Source organism: Sinocyclocheilus grahami, unplaced genomic scaffold (assembly GCF_001515645.1).
Source record: "Sinocyclocheilus grahami isolate Dianchi unplaced genomic scaffold, SAMN03320097.WGS_v1.1 scaffold100.1, whole genome shotgun sequence".
Taxonomy (NCBI): Eukaryota; Metazoa; Chordata; class Actinopteri; order Cypriniformes; family Cyprinidae; genus Sinocyclocheilus; species Sinocyclocheilus grahami.
The window spans coordinates 962,808-979,612 of record NW_015505279.1 but is presented as its reverse complement, the minus strand read 5'-3'; the positions used below and the strand labels follow the sequence as shown (position 1 = coordinate 979,612).

The window sequence follows — 16,805 nt, the reverse complement described above, 5'->3', positions numbered from 1 at the left end:
ACATGGGGGTAAGTGATTAATGACAAAATTTTTATTTTGGGATGGAGTATCCCTTTAAGCTCCAAAAAAAGGGGGTAAAATAATAACAATAAAATGCCATAAAAGAATTCCAGAAGTACGTCACATACTATTTTACAAGATTTCTGAAGACATATGATAGCTTTGTGTGAGAAAGAATCATGATCATTTTATTCTCATGATCATTTTGAGAAAGAATGTCGTAAATTGCTATTCACTAAAAGACTGCTCTAAAATATCACTTGTGGTTATGCAATATACATTTATCGTGATTTTGTTTGTTTTTGGTCATGACAGCTACTAGCCACAATATGCTTTCATTATAGAAAAAGAGTAACTAGGAGATTTTTGCAAATATCGCCTTTTGTGTTCCACAGAAGAAGTTCAAACTTTGAACAAAATGAAGAATGATATTTCACATAATGATTCTTTTTTTCACAGTTCAAAATGCTTATTTTTTCAGAATTGTATTGATGAATCGTAAGTAAAAAATAATTAAAAAAATTTGTTTTATATATATATATATAAACAGCATTTATTTGAAAAAGATATATTTTGTAACATTGTAAATATCTTTCCTGTAACTTTTGATCAACTGAATTTAGATTTAATTAATTTACTGACCCCAAACTTTGGAATGGTAGTATATTTCTTAAAATATATTGGCCAATACTATAATGCATAGATTTAGTTTCTCCCATAATCAGTGCAGAAGTTGTGTGGGCTTACGGATAACTGAAGACATTAAAATACAGCGTCAAACTGCTCAAAATTATAACTAACATATTCACAAGCCTGCAGAAAGATAACTATCGAGGTCAAAAGAATTTCGTGATACTGCACAGCTCCAGTCCTGAGATACGCAACTGTAGCATGTCTTCATGCAGAGAGAGCGGATTAGAGAGAGAGGCCGTGCGCAGGTGACTGGGTGCTGCATTTTTCCTGCTAAATGGCTTCGCTTAAATCAGATGCAAATCTGTAATAATGACACTTGTTGTGAATGAAGCTCGTGGTGTGGATGTGGAGACTGCGGCTGCCGCCCGGCGTGAGCCATTATACCCTCAAACAAACCCAGACCGAGGCCTCGGGTCCCTCTCGCTCTTAACACCGCGTGAGAGGATCACACAGGAAACGCCGCAAACTATTCACGCCACTCAATGAATAAATTATACCAGACAAAGACTGCAGAATATCAGAACAGCAGCACTGAAAGACTTTTGTTTCTGTTCATTTTTATACAGCGCATTTAAACAGGGCTAGAAATGTGCAGCTCTCTTTGAAGTCCAGAAATGCTTCATTTCACATGTTGTCGTTTGAGCTGTGCGGTTTGGAGAACATTATACAAGCAGGCCAATCTAGGCAGTCGCAGCCAGGGTTTGTTTTGGCAAGACTTCACTTGTTTGGTTGTTTCTTGAAATCCATGTTCAGCACACGAAGCTCAGGCTCTGCGCTTTATGACTGACTAATCAGTACATTACCCATTAGGCGTAACTGCTACAACTCCCATGCAATGAGTCAGATCGCAGTATTCTGCTTCTTAAAAGCAGTCAGTTAATGCAGACAAACAGGGATGGACCTACAGATAACATGAGCAGATAAAACACACACACTTACTCTGTAGGGTCCATAGAGTCTTTTTTTCACCTCCAATCGAAATTCTTTGGCTTTCTCTTCATCGCTCATGTCTGTGTTTCTGAGACGCAGGATTTCATAAACACGGCGTGCATGTTTCTGAAAGTTAGACAGTAGACAAGAGACATACTGTAAAGCTTTGTTTCTTTTAACAAATTCTAGCTTTTTCAACCTAAAATTTGGGGACAGCATCTGTGGCACCTTGAGCAGAATATGTGAGGTTCCGATTTTCTTGCACTTGCATTGTTAAATAATATTTTGTTCAAATTGTGAACATTGTCAATACAGTACTTTAGAGGTGGAACTACTTTCAGTTGAAAGTCTGGTTATGCATTACCAATGTAATTCCTGTGAGTAGAGTTCAGGAAGAACATAATTTTTGCAAAATAAACACAGATAGGGTGATAAGGATACAAAGATGAAGGGTCTTCTATCACCCTGAGGGGGTTTATTTTATGATAATGACCAGCTGACTGTGCAATATTCATTCAATCACACCGTTTTCCCAAACAAATTAAACATGGACATGAAATATTGGTTTTATATGATTTTATGTGAAAATAAAGAGAGCATTGAGCGATATGAGAGGCAAGATCTTGCACAGCTATATAAGAAATGCGTAAAAACGGTCAGTGTGCCACAGATGCTATCCATAAAGCATAAGCTGTGACATCCACAAATGCAAAAGTCAAAACCTGAATCAAAAACAGAACATCATGCAAATTATAAATATGGCTTCATACTAGAGATATAATCATATGAAATGTTTACTGTGCTATGTACTTTAGGTACGTTTTGCTATAAGTATTTTTTATATTGATGAGGGGAACGAGCACAGATGATTAAAAAGTTTCTAATCAACCAAACATGAAAAGGAAGCTTACGTCGCATGTCATATTAAAATAAGGTGTAACATCTAATGTCCATATGCTAACTCTCAATGGAGAATAATGTAATTTTGTAACAGCAAAGAGCAGCAATTACTGAATGACTCTTTAACCATGTCCAATTCTCTGGGTTAAAACCATAATGCTCTAGTGCTATTCTGAATCTGTAACCATGACTCAAAGAGGTCCACCATACCACACGCAGTTCCCACTAGCGTAGTATGGAGAGCCAAGCATTTTGCCTGGCCATGCCACAGGCACCACCCTGAGATAATCACTCACAAACAACATGAACAGAGGGGAGTGTGGGGCATAAAAGGGGATGCTGGGTTATAATTGGAGCAGCTAAAGAGTGGCCGAAGTGGCGAGAGATAGAGGAGTCCCACAGGGGTCACTGTTAGGCCCACTCCCACTACCTGCTAATGGCCAGCGGCCTCCAGAGGAAACGGATGTTCACTCGTACCTTTAGGGTAGCATTACAAGTTAGAAACCCATCAGGACAAAGCCAATACCTCTATATATATAAATGCACAAACACTTAACTGTATAATTACTTGGCTTTTTCATCTACAACAGCACCAGCAAAGTTTTACAGCAACAGTAAAGCTTCAAAGAAACATGACAAAAATAGTGCTGGGTGAAAAGAGCTGGAATTTATGAATTTAAATATACAGTATCTTGAAGTTTGTTCTGAAATTTTTTTTCTCCGTTTTTTTTTTGGCAAGCTATTGTTGATAAGCATATTCAAAACAGAGTAAAAAAAATGGTTAGTCTCCCAATAAAGAATGATATTTAATTAACTGATATGCATCAATATAACCATGTAAAACGAACAGTGCTACACATATATTTTTAACTAAAACATTTCGAAGCATATAAAATGCCACGCAGGAACTGTTTTCAGTGATCACATACCATTGACTTGACTAAAAACAAAACAGTTTAAAAGAACCGATTCATTAAAATTAATCAAACTATCTAATGAGGTTTGAAAACAGGTGCTATTTAAATATCTCGGTCTTCACACTCTAGTGAAGCTGGCCTTCAGGATACGTAATAGCAAAATAAAATGCACAAATCATTATAAGTCTAAAATACTTATTCAATGTACAACACACTGAGCTGAGGTGCTCATACGGGCAATGCAGGTTTGAATCCAGCTTGTGACTTCATCACATAGTAAGTAAATAAACCTGCAAGGGATGTTACCTTGTTGATCTTGAGTTTCTCTCTGGCCTCAGACACCATCTCTTCACTGAAGCCCTGAGAGAGTTTCTCACTGGAGAAGGAGGGCAGAGTCAAGCACAGCTTCACCAGCACAAAATCTCTCAGCTTCACATAGTTTTCAGACGGGTCCTCCGCTGCGGAGCAGACAATCACAAAAAGTCAACTCATGAGAGTCTAGAAAGTTTTCAATTGGTAAAATACAGTATGAAGATATTGACGCCAGACAAACATAACTCAACCTCCAAAGAAAACACTCATTACTTATGCTGAATGCATCATTAGTGAGAAATAAGCTAGATGCATGTTTACTCTGGTAATCAGGGGAAACAAAGACTTACTAAACTAATGACTAGTCGTTAGTCACTGACCGAAGAGACAGACAGAGTAGAAAAGACCTAGATTAGGGCTGATGTGGAATATTTACAATATATTGCTGCTGATGTTGTTGGCGACATACAATTCAGCAACAAGCTATTATCATGATTTTAATGCACTTAAGAAAGACCGCACTATTAGACTAAAGTTGACCTCACTGCCTCACAAACGCAGGAGCATTAAGACAAATGTTTTAAACATGTCTAATATCTTCAGTAGCTAAAATATCAATAGAATAGCTAAGTTTGAATGCTGACATTTTTTATTTGTGTGCCATTAAAAATGTTCATGGGAGTGTCCATATGGCATTTTGTGTTATATTCCAGTGGTTCTCAATTGGTTTGGCCATCAAGCCGCTACCCACTTTTTTAGGATATATATATATGTGTGTGTGTGTGTGTTTTAAAAAAACAAAGCAAATTTATTTCACAAAAATTGTCGACACACAAAAGTACTGTCCCCCTTTACTTAAAATATATGACTAATACTGATGAATAAACAGCCTATAAAAGGTAAGGCTATTAAACAGTCCCAAACTAGTTTTTGTTAATACGGTTAAGTTGGTATAAGCCACCACAGTCATTTAAACATATACAAAATAGCACAAAGTGAAAATAATATGGCATTTTTGGGTTATGGAAACAGTTACCATGGTGAATACACAATACTAACATGAACGGTTAATGAAACATGTAAACTGCTCCTGAATAGAATGAATATCATACCTTCATGCAAATCCTTCCCAGCCTACACAAAAAAGCACCAGTTACGTGGTTTATTGGTACTTTACTTTTATCTGCATGCTCGTAGTTTCTTTTGCGCTTTAGTGAAATGCCATACAGCACGCCGCCGCATTTGTGCGTGCAACTGAAGAGTGCACACTATGAGCACAGTATAACGTCTGACAGCACAGGATAGCTCGTTTTTCTGAGGTGAGAGACTTTTTATTTATAAGTTACAAAAATAACAGTAGAATAATGACGCTGACATTACGTCTGACAACATCTCATCTGACCGCAGATACTGAAACAGTGCGTTTTTCTCAGGCAGTCTTTACTAAAACTGCATCTAACAGAAGTGTCAACAGCTTTCACGCACGTCTTTCAAAATAACAGTCTCGAATCAGAAAAATGTTGAATTACATTTTTTGTAGTTGATGTTTCTTTGACTGTACACTTCACGACCCACCAGTTGAGAAACACTGTTATTTGCAGTAAAAATATATGCAGGTAAATATTGCTGTTTATTACCATGTATGTACTGTTATATTCATGTATGATTGAGGTAAATTATTAAATATTATTATGTGTTCATTTAGTGAAAAAAACAGGTTGATTATTAACTACATGTTAATAAACATGACTGTTTTACTTGAATTCCCCACTTTGGGGGGGGGGGAAGTAATTTCACAGCTAGCTAACTAGATAGACAAATAAATACATACATAAGTTTTTCTTTCTCTATACATAGAGAGAGAAATAAACAGAAATGGTAAAATAGTGAGTGCTGGGTAGATTTGGTAGAGTGTGGTCGCCCCCACTCTCTCTCTCTCTCTCTCTCTCTCTATTTTAATGCACTTAAGAAAGACCGCACTATTAGACTAAAGTTGACCTCACTGCCTCACAAACGCAGGAGCATTAAGACAAATGTTTTAAACATGTCTAATATCTTCAGTAGCTAAAATATCAATAGAATAGCTAAGTTTGAATGCTGACATTTTTTATTTGTGTGCCATTAAAAATGTTCATGGGAGTGTCCATATGGCATTTTGTGTTATATTCCAGTGGTTCTCAATTGGTTTGGCCATCAAGCCGCTACCCACTTTTTTAGGATGTGTGTGTGTGTGTGTGTGTGTGTGTTTTAAAAAAACAAAGCAAATTTATTTCACAAAAATTGTTGACACACAAAAGTACTGTCCCCCTTTACTTAAAATATATGACTAATATGACTAATACTGATGAATAAACAGCCTATAAAAGGTAAGGCTATTAAACAGTCCCAAACTAGTTTTTGTTAATACAGTTAAGTTGGTATAAGCCACAGTCATTTAAACATATACAAAATAGCACAAAGTGAAAATAATATGGCATTTTTGGGTTATGGAAACAGTTACCATGGTGAATACACAATACTAACATGAACGGTTAATGAAACATGTAAACTGCTCCTGAATAGAATGAATATCATACCTTCATGCAAATCCTTCCCAGCCTACACACCAAAGTACCAGTTACGTGGTTTATTGGTACTTTACTTTTATCTGCATGCTCGTAGTTTCTTTTGCGCTTTAGTGAAATGCCATACAGCACGCCGCCGCATTTGTGCGTGCAACTGAAGAGTGCACACTATGAGCACAGTATAACGTCTGACAGCACAGGATAGCTCGTTTTTCTGAGGTGAGAGACTTTTTATTTATAAGTTACAAAAATAACAGTAGAATAATGACGCTGACATTACGTCTGACAACATCTCATCTGACCGCAGATACTGAAACAGTGCGTTTTTCTCAGGCAGTCTTTACTAAAACTGCATCTAACAGAAGTGTCAACAGCTTTCACGCACGTCTTTCAAAATAACAGTCTCGAATCAGAAAAATGTTGAATTACATTTTTTGTAGTTGATGTTTCTTTGACTGTACACTTCACGACCCACCAGTTGAGAAACACTGTTATTTGCAGTAAAAATATATGCAGGTAAATATTGCTGTTTATTACCATGTATGTACTGTTATATTCATGTATGATTGAGGTAAATTATTAAATATTATTATGTGTTCATTTAGTGCAAAAAACAGGTTGATTATTAACTACATGTTAATAAACATGACTGTTTTACTTGAATTACACACTTTGGGGGGGGGGGAAGTAATTTCACAGCTAGCTAACTAGATAGACAAATAAATACATACATAAGTTTTTCTTTCTCTATACATAGAGAGAGAAATAAACAGAAATGGTAAAATAGTGAGTGCTGGGTAGATTTGGTAGAGTGTGGTCGCCCCCACTCTCTCTCTCTCTCTCTCTCTCTCTGAATAATTGTGTCTTTGTTGAGGGGGTGAGTGAGTGGCAGCATGTGGCCAGCACATTTCAGCAGCAAACTGCCGGCAATTAACATCACATCCCTTCACCTCCCCAAAACTGAAGGCAGAGCAACTCAACAGCAACAACTGCCGTACCAAAGGAAATGCACAACACTTTGCCCTCTCTCCCTTTCACACACATTAGAATGGATGTGTGATCAGATCATACAGGTTGGCTTTCTGAACACACACTCTAACGATACAAGGCTTTAATTAATTAATTCATTCATTTTTTGTCACATAAAATTATTTGGAAAAAAATTCCAAGATAAAAATCAAGAAAGCAACAAACCAAATTATAATCGACTGCATTGGAACTGTCATGTTGTCATTTTTGGCTGTATTAATGCATGTAAAAATTGGTCAACCAAGATGTTATTTATTTATTTTATTTATTTTTCATATCAGTCATTTATTATTACGTAATTACGAAAAGTACGAAAATGTTTTATTATTTATTATTTGAGAATAAAGAGGCTGTAAGTTGATGTGAAGTGAATGAAACTATCATAGCTATATAAAAACAATATAGCTATGCTACTACAATGTAGTGCTCTGTTCGATACGACGATGTATCGTCACAGAGATTTGACGCCCTGTATCGATATTGTGACACGTGTGCAGCAGTGGACCGTGCTTAATTTGAATACGAGAACACGGTTTAAAATAGAGTAGAAAAGTGTGAGGTTTCTAAAAAGAATGAATAGAGCATAATATATAGGCTACAACAAGGTTTAATCTGGCCGCAGAGGAACACAACCGGGGTTGCCTGATATATAGAGACGTAATCCCCAAAACAGAGCTTCTCACTTGTGCAATACGGAAATTTCTGCTAAGCGTGCTACTTGTTATTGTCAACCTGGCAACCCTGTGCACACGCGCTCTCTCCACTGTGGATAAACGCGCTTGCTTTCTGAAAACACCGGTAAGCTTGCAGTTTAGCGATCTCCACTTCAATACTCTATTCTCAGAAAAGTGTAATTCATCAAGTGTTCACTTACAAGAGAGAGAGAGAGAGAGGCTGTGTATGTATGAATTACCACCGTTTTGCCACGTTTCTCTATTAACAGTGAAGCTGTGGCTTTAATTCCTTTAGAAACAATGATGCTACCAGCTCCTTGTTGAGAAAGATAATGTAGCTCTTGAGCGATTAAGCTATTTAGTTGATAAAACTGCGGGGCAGCGCTAAAAAGTTTGTTCTTGAATGTCTGAGTGTGGCCACAGCGTGATCTGTGTGAGTGACTGAGCGTGTGTGTGCGTTAGATACAGAAGACACAGCGCATTGGTTTACAACTCTTCTAATTTTTATTTTTTAAACGTAGAGAGTGTGTTAATTTGTGCAATGATAACCTACCAGCAATGTAAATATGATTTTTTAATATATTATGAGTGCATTACAATATAAATGTATTAGAACGAGTACATTATTATTTATAGGCTTAAAACAAGATGCAAACAATCAGAATGTTGTACCTGGTGGGGAGTGCACAATGTAAACATGAAACATATGCCATTACCTATATTGTACTGTGGTACAGTTATGGAGGCCCTTCATAATGCAGAGGTCAGCTGCCTGCTCTGCCAATAGTTAGAAATGGCCCTATAGTAAGCAGTTTAATAAACAGCTGTTTTTCTCAATTCTGCCGAGGCGAGGTGAAATTCAGTGCTGTATCGTGATACGTATCGTATCTTTGCTGATGATACACAGCCCTACTGCAATGGTCAGCAATAATCCAGTGAGCCGTGTAATAACGTAGATTGAAATTATGTTAGGACCAAAAACTAATTTGACAGCTGATTTTATAATTCTACTGTATTGTTATTAAACAAAATACTCTTGGCCCCATTCACATTTTCTGTTTGCGCATTTATTGTCCTACAGGGGTAGCACCGTGCGGGACAAGTTACAAGCCAAATGATAATACTTACTTAGCATTAATGGTTTGGTTCAAATCTTTAACCTTTAATTATGAGAACTAATCATACTGATCCTGACCAACACCACCAGTAATAAAACTTATTGGTAAAAACCTCAATAAAAATAGAAATAAACTGCTCAAAATAAGACTCAAAACTGTGTAATCTATGCCTCGTGTGGGCTCATACCTGTGATGTCCTGTACTTTAGCAGAAGTGCAGTAGTATCGGTGGACTGTCTCTAAGAGCTGAGCCCCGTGTCCTTCTCCCTGGAATGGTGGCAAGATCAGCATCTGGCTACACACACACACACACACACACACACAAGCTTTAGTGATGCTGCACAGAACAGAAGATACTTAGGCACAATACTAATTTAAGGTTAGAGCTCTTGAGGCTTTGAGCAGCGGTTCTGCAAGCACAGCTCCAGCACCCTTCAGACGCACACTACACGACTGACTTTACAGAATCTGCTGAAACGCACACTATAGGACAGAGCTTTTGCTTAAAGACCAACATTTTACATTGAACATCAGGTGGGGCACATCACCGTAACAAAATTGTTCATCAAACAAAAGTAACAAAAATATCTTAATCAAAAAAGCCTGACATATAAGTCAGAAATGGCTTTTTTCTGTTTTATTTATTTTGAATGGAATAGTTTACTGAGCCGGAGTTACTGAAACTCAGTTTTAGGCCCAAACAGATGCTGACATTTATATGGTCAAAAGTAAGATTCTGACAGTTTGTTATGTAAATCAATGAGATATTTATAACAGTATAACAGACTACTTACATAAAATCCATATCAATTCAGTTGTCACTCTATACTTCCCAATGATATGTCTTAGTAATGATGTTTAAATGCTTAGTTTTAGGATCAAATCTGTGCAGTTTTTTTTTTGTTTTGTTTGTTCTTTTATTGTGGGGGCAAAACATATAATAAAATGCAATGCAATGATTATTGAGAGATAACTACACCCCAAAAACCTGATGTATCTCATGTGATTCATTTTAACATGATTTTTCAAAACAATTATGTTTGGATAATAAACGAAACCTACGTTGCTTCAGTCCAGTAAGTGCTCAAGTTGAAATAGTTCTAACAATATAAAAGTTATTCTTACATTTTCTGCGTATTTCTGTATTTATTCGACTATTTGTTCTACACACGATTACATGCTTAGTTGCAATTTATTCCTTGCATGGTTTTCCCCTGCTATCAGAACTCATTTTGGGTTGCGACCCACCATTTAAGAATGACTAAAACAGACAGTCCCACTTTCATCCGCCTCATTTTAGCTGCTGAAAATATTCTCAAATACAGTAAGCAATGATATCATCAGTCTCCGAGAGGTTATATCTGTTCATTCAGCAGTGGCCAACGTAATGAAACGTTAGTACGACTTGCCAATCAATACATTAGACTCGTTTTCAAGACCAGCTTTCGGGCGGGTGATGCTGAATTCGTGGGTCTTATAATACCCAGTGAGGGGCTGGCGCTCGAGAGACGCAAGACGGTAATTTGGGAGTTTTAGGGACAAGGGAGAGAGAGATGTGTAATTTTCTTTTCCTTTTTTTCGCAGAATAAAGCAGATAGTGGGCACGTGCTTCCTCAGTAATTACCTGACACGTGGTCTGGTTTTGTCTGGGTACACGTAGTAATTATACACTGTCATGTAGCCAACCGTCGCGTAGAGGGTCTCTCCATCCTTATTGTACTTCTCGAATCTGTAAGAAAGACAGAGAGAGATTGAGAGAGATGACAAAGGCGGGCAGGTCAATCGTAGGCACGCTCCCATGCACCGGACCCCCCCCCCCCCCCCCCCCGAGCAGAGAGGCAGGCATCTAGCCTCTTCACATCACTCCAGTCCATTTGCCCATTGTCTGTTTTAATAGGTGCCAAAGCAAAGAAAACACAGGCAGAGTCCCCTTCGCTACCGCTGGAGACTTCATTATTCAGCGTTTCAAAAGACAACAACATTCAATTCAGCCTCTTGGCCTGACTCAAGAAAGAAAGAAACACAAGAGCAAAGAAACGAGACAAACAACACAAAGGAAACTCTTGCCAGATCAACAATTTGCCTCAATGCAGGAGAAAATATAATTAAAGCAGCCTGATAATTGGTCCCACACAAGCAGGAGAGGCGTAACTGGGCCCGTTCGGACGCTTTACATGTGCGTGCGTGTGTGAGAGAGACTCAGGAAAGCACTGCTCAGAAAGTTACTGTTCACTATTAATGGTCACTACCTTCTTATCGGCACTCGCTGGCTTTGTGAGAGCACTTGATGTCTATTTTTTCTGCTTAAGTTATAAACACTCGTCACGAGTTTTTGCCAACAAGTCACATTTATTCAAAGGCTGAGAATATACATCTAGAGCTATCAGAGAGCCTCTTTATTTAGCATTTTATGGAGCTTAAAATATGACAAAACTATTTGAATTTGTGTAAACTTGAATTATTGACAAGTGTCATTTAACAAAACTGAATATTATGTGGCATTTAACATCGTTTTGAATTTGATTTTTTTTAACTTGAATATTTGAAATTTAACACAATTACATTTTTTTATGGCAGAGTTTTATAGACATGTGTTTTCAAACAGCCGATTTTTTGTTCTGAATTCTTAAGACTTGCAAATATCCAGATGTGCGATCTGAATTTCTGCGTTTTGAATTTTAGAATATTGAATTTGATGTTCTGAATTTCTTCATCTTGAAAACTTGAAGCTGTATTTTTAAAAACTGGATATTTGCGGTCTAAGAATTCAGAACAACAACAAAAATCAGCCGTTTGAAAATACATGTCTATAAGAAAAAAAAATCAATTGTGTTAAATTTCAAATATTCAAGTTAAAAAAAAATCTAATTCAGAACTATGTTAGATGCCACATAATATTCAGTTTTGTCACTTGTCAATAATTCAAATTTATACAATTCAAATTCAAATAGTTTTGTCATATTTTAAGCTCCATAGCATTTCTCTGTCAGTGGTTGTCAATTGATTTTGCTTCTGGACCCAGGTTTTACATTCATATCAAGTGGTAAACAGACATGTCCTTAAATAAACAGAACTTTATTAGTCTTACCATGATCTGCATGGACTAACAATATGCAAAAAGTATGTTATTAACATCCCATAGGCTAAATCCATTGGATACTGGGCCAAATAATGGAACACTGTACTTTATATCGAACATATCTAATTAAAACTATTATCTGGGGTTCAATACAAGGAATAGTTGTGGATCAAAATGAACATTTTGTCATCTGGCCCTCATGTTGTTCCAAACCTGTATGACTTTATTCAGCAGAACACAAAAGAAGATATTTTGAATACCAGTGAGTTATATGGGTATTAAAAAAACAAACAAACAGACATTTCCCAAAATTATCTTCTTTTATGCTCCACAGAAGAAAATAAGTCATACATTTGGAACAACATGAGGATGAGCAAACGATTACAAAATTGAAGTGGAATATATCTGTGACAATATCTGTCATACTGTCAATTACCACAGTTAATCGTTTAGATTTTAGTTAACAAATATCGCACTTACAATAATGGACATACAACGGAAGTCTATAGGGCAAGACATTTCAGTGGGTTTCAAATAGGGCTGGGCGATATGGCCAAAAAAATTATCACGGTTATTTTTTCCATATCAGTCGATATCGATAATTATCACGATAAATGTCAAAACTTTATTTCTTTCCAGTTTAAAGCCAGATTTTTGCTCCAAAGTGAAAGTTATAGAAACAAGACCATTCATTTTCCTTAACAAAATAAATATCTGAATAGAAAAATGTGTTTCTTAGTTTCTGCATGTTCTGATGAGTGATATTGTTTCAAATCAAGAAACAGGTTTGGGTTGCCTGATAATATTAATAATAATATCACTTTTTTTTGTCTCTTTTAAATGCACATTTGATAGTAGCATGAGTTAGGATGCAGAGGTACATTTTTGTTCATTATCAAAATCAGTAACACCTGTAAAAGAATTGTAGCAACCTCAGTTTTATACGGTTAAATTTATTCTGACCAAGATTTGTTTTTTGGTTTTAATTAAGCATTGGTCTCCCATAGTAGCATACATTTAAATCATGATAAACACAGTTAAAACCACACATATAACACCTCAATACCATGGTAAAAATATAACTATGTGGTTTTTAAGTAGCCTATTTGTATGCAAAACAGTAGTCAAAAAATATTCAGTATAAATGCACACATGCTATAGCTTAATCACAAATACGTACTATAATTACCATTACTCCCGTATTAAAATTCAATGTGAATATCTCAAGTTTCTGCCACAATACCATGGTGCAGTGAGTGTTACTACCATAAATCCATGGTAAATGATAGTGACGTGTAGATTGAAAAGCATTCTTACTGTCTCGTGGCACACAGTGTTTCTCCTGTTTGGCTTTAAACTAGTTTAAATCACCGAGTCATTTGTGTTTATCGCTGAGTTCAAGCGCTTCACACTCGATCTTTACTCGAGTGACCGAGTAAACACATATGCTCTACTGTAGTGAGCTCGCGCGGCGCAGCAGTTTGAACTGCGATCCGAGCAGATAAACGGTCCGTGTGGCGCGATTCAAATGAGTCGAGCTGATTCGTTCCGCTTTTGGTGCAACATTTATCCATATCGTTTTATCGAGGAAAAGTATATCGCGATAATTATCGTTATCGAATTATCGACCTAGTTTCAAAATTTCAAAACATTATTTGACCTACAGTCATCTAAATTATCCTTTTAGTGGTTGGATTTCTGTTCTAGAGGGAACTCTACTGTTCTTTACAGCTGGTTATGAGTTACAGACAGGTGACGTAAATGTGTTCTGACATCCTTGCATGTATGATGCAAACTTTTAAGTATTCGAAAAGGTCTTTATTTTAAACTGTTTGTGTCTTGTGTCTTTTAGACAGAAGAGCATTACAAAAAAAAGAAAAAAGTAGTCTTTTTTAAATGTTCTCAAATTGAGAAATGAGGGATTCTTTTCTGTGGTAATCAACAGAAGGCCACACGTGCTGTCAATAGTCTCCCCTGAATATAGACTATTCTTTTATTATGAATGTATAAAATGTGACAAATACTGATACAGACTAAATCTGAATCAGGTCTGGTTTAGGCACTCACACGAGGAAGAAATCCCAGCGATCATCATCCACATCGATGAAACTGGCCGTCTCGATGAACCACATGAGAAATGTCTGCAAGCGCTCATGGTACTCTCTGAACCCTGGACACGAGGTGTCCACCTGAAACGATGAAGAGCAGATCAAATCCATGCGGTGTTCACAAGGAAATGTGCTAGAACGTAATTCAAATGTGCAGAGGCAGTCAACATTTCCTAACAACACTTTTGCATAACATGGTACATTGAGTGAAAGTTATAGAAACAAGACCATTCATTTTCCTTAACAAAATAAATATCTGAATAGAAAAATGTGTTTCTTAGTTTCTGCATGTTCTGATGAGTGATATTGTTTCAAATCAAGAAACAGGTTTGGGTTGCCTGATAATATTAATAATAATATCACTTTTTTTTGTCTCTTTTAAATGCACATTTGATAGTAGCATGAGTTAGGATGCAGAGGTACATTTTTGTTCATTATCAAAATCAGTAACACCTGTAAAAGAATTGTAGCAACCTCAGTTTTATACGGTTAAATTTATTCTGACCAAGATTTGTTTTTTGGTTTTAATTAAGCATTGGTCTCCCATAGTAGCATACATTTAAATCATGATAAACACAGTTAAAACCACACATATAACACCTCAATACCATGGTAAAAATATAACTATGTGGTTTTTAAGTAGCCTATTTGTATGCAAAACAGTAGTCAAAAAATATTCAGTATAAATGCACACATGCTATAGCTTAATCACAAATACGTACTATAATTACCATTACTCCTGTATTAAAATTCAATGTGAATATCTCAAGTTTCTGCCACAATACCATGGTGCAGTGAGTGTTACTACCATAAATCCATGGTAAATGATAGTGACGTGTAGATTGAAAAGCATTCTTACTGTCTCGTGGCACACAGTGTTTCTCCTGTTTGGCTTTAAACTAGTTTAAATCACCGAGTCATTTGTGTTTATCGCTGAGTTCAAGCGCTTCACACTCGATCTTTACTCGAGTGACCGAGTAAACACATATGCTCTACTGTAGTGAGCTCGCGCGGCGCAGCAGTTTGAACTGCGATCCGAGCAGATAAACGGTCCGTGTGGCGCGATTCAAATGAGTCGAGCTGATTCGTTCCGCTTTTGGTGCATAAACATTATATCGAACATTTATCAAACTCTTCATATCGTTTTATCGAGGAAAAGTATATCGCGATAATTATCGTTATCGAATTATCGACCTAGTTTCAAAACATAAATGTATTATTTGACCTACAGTCATCTAAATTATCCTTTTAGTGGTTGGATTTCTGTTCTAGAGGGAACTCTACTGTTCTTTACAGCTGGTTATGAGTTACAGACAGGTGACGTAAATGTGTTCTGACATCCTTGCATGTATGATGCAAACTTTTAAGTATTCGAAAAGGTCTTTATTTTAAACTGTTTGTGTCTTGTGTCTTTTAGACAGAAGAGCATTACAAAAAAAAGAAAAAAGTAGTCTTTTTTAAATGTTCTCAAATTGAGAAATGAGGGATTCTTTTCTGTGGTAATCAACAGAAGGCCACACGTGCTGTCAATAGTCTCCCCTGAATATAGACTATTCTTTTATTATGAATGTATAAAATGTGACAAATACTGATACAGACTAAATCTGAATCAGGTCTGGTTTAGGCACTCACACGAGGAAGAAATCCCAGCGATCATCATCCACATCGATGAAACTGGCCGTCTCGATGAACCACATGAGAAATGTCTGCAAGCGCTCATGGTACTCTCTGAACCCTGGACACGAGGTGTCCACCTGAAACGATGAAGAGCAGATCAAATCCATGCGGTGTTCACAAGGAAATGTGCTAGAACGTAATTCAAATGTGCAGAGGCAGTCAACATTTCCTAACAACACTTTTGCATAACATGGTACATTGAAAAAAGTCAGTCTAATAAGATGCAGCAAGAAGATGCATAAATCAAATAAGTACAAGCAAGCAAACCATCACATGGTATACAGTTATAAATACAACACTAATCTTTCAAACAACTTTCTCCACTTCTGAAACTTTTATTTTCTGCAGGTCACAAAGCCTATGTGAGGAAGAAAAAATAACACGAATCAGTAAAACCACAGCCTAATACTTCTCACTATTCACGATCCACACTGCCGAACCTGTTTCAATGGCCTGAAAACTCAATCACATTCCAGTTTGAATGCTGAATGGCATTGCCAGCTGTCAAAGCAGTGACTCACATGCTGCGGGACGCTTTGTACCTTCGTTTATTTGAAATAGAAATCTTTCGTAAACATTAACTTTCATTGTACTGTCAGTTTAGATCAATTTAATGCATCCATGCGGAATAAATAAATACCTTTATTGAAACCTTATAGACCCCAAACTTTTGAACTGTAATGTACATCTATTTTAAACACGACTTAAATATGACTTCAGAGGAATATAGCACATATGGATTACTTGACACTTCAATGGTGTCTTTTGTCCTTTTAGGAGCTGAGCAGCCACAGGTCACGGTCAG

The 16,805-nt window shown here is 36.7% G+C and overlaps 1 protein-coding gene across 1 annotated transcript in view; it reads right to left on the bottom strand.

The window, feature by feature from the left end:
• Positions 1-16,805, bottom strand: part of LOC107588252 (histone acetyltransferase type B catalytic subunit-like) — a 29,678-nt gene that overhangs the window by 2,123 nt on the left and 10,750 nt on the right. The window contains exons 6-11 of the mRNA XM_016276284.1: positions 15,956-16,077; positions 14,283-14,456; positions 10,761-10,865; positions 9,325-9,431; positions 3,747-3,898; positions 1,633-1,749 (exon numbers count right to left, since the gene is read on the bottom strand). Coding sequence (XP_016131770.1) covers positions 1,633-1,749; positions 3,747-3,898; positions 9,325-9,431; positions 10,761-10,865; positions 14,283-14,456; positions 15,956-16,077 — 777 coding nt within the window. The remainder of the gene's footprint in view (positions 1-1,632; positions 1,750-3,746; positions 3,899-9,324; positions 9,432-10,760; positions 10,866-14,282; positions 14,457-15,955; positions 16,078-16,805) is intronic.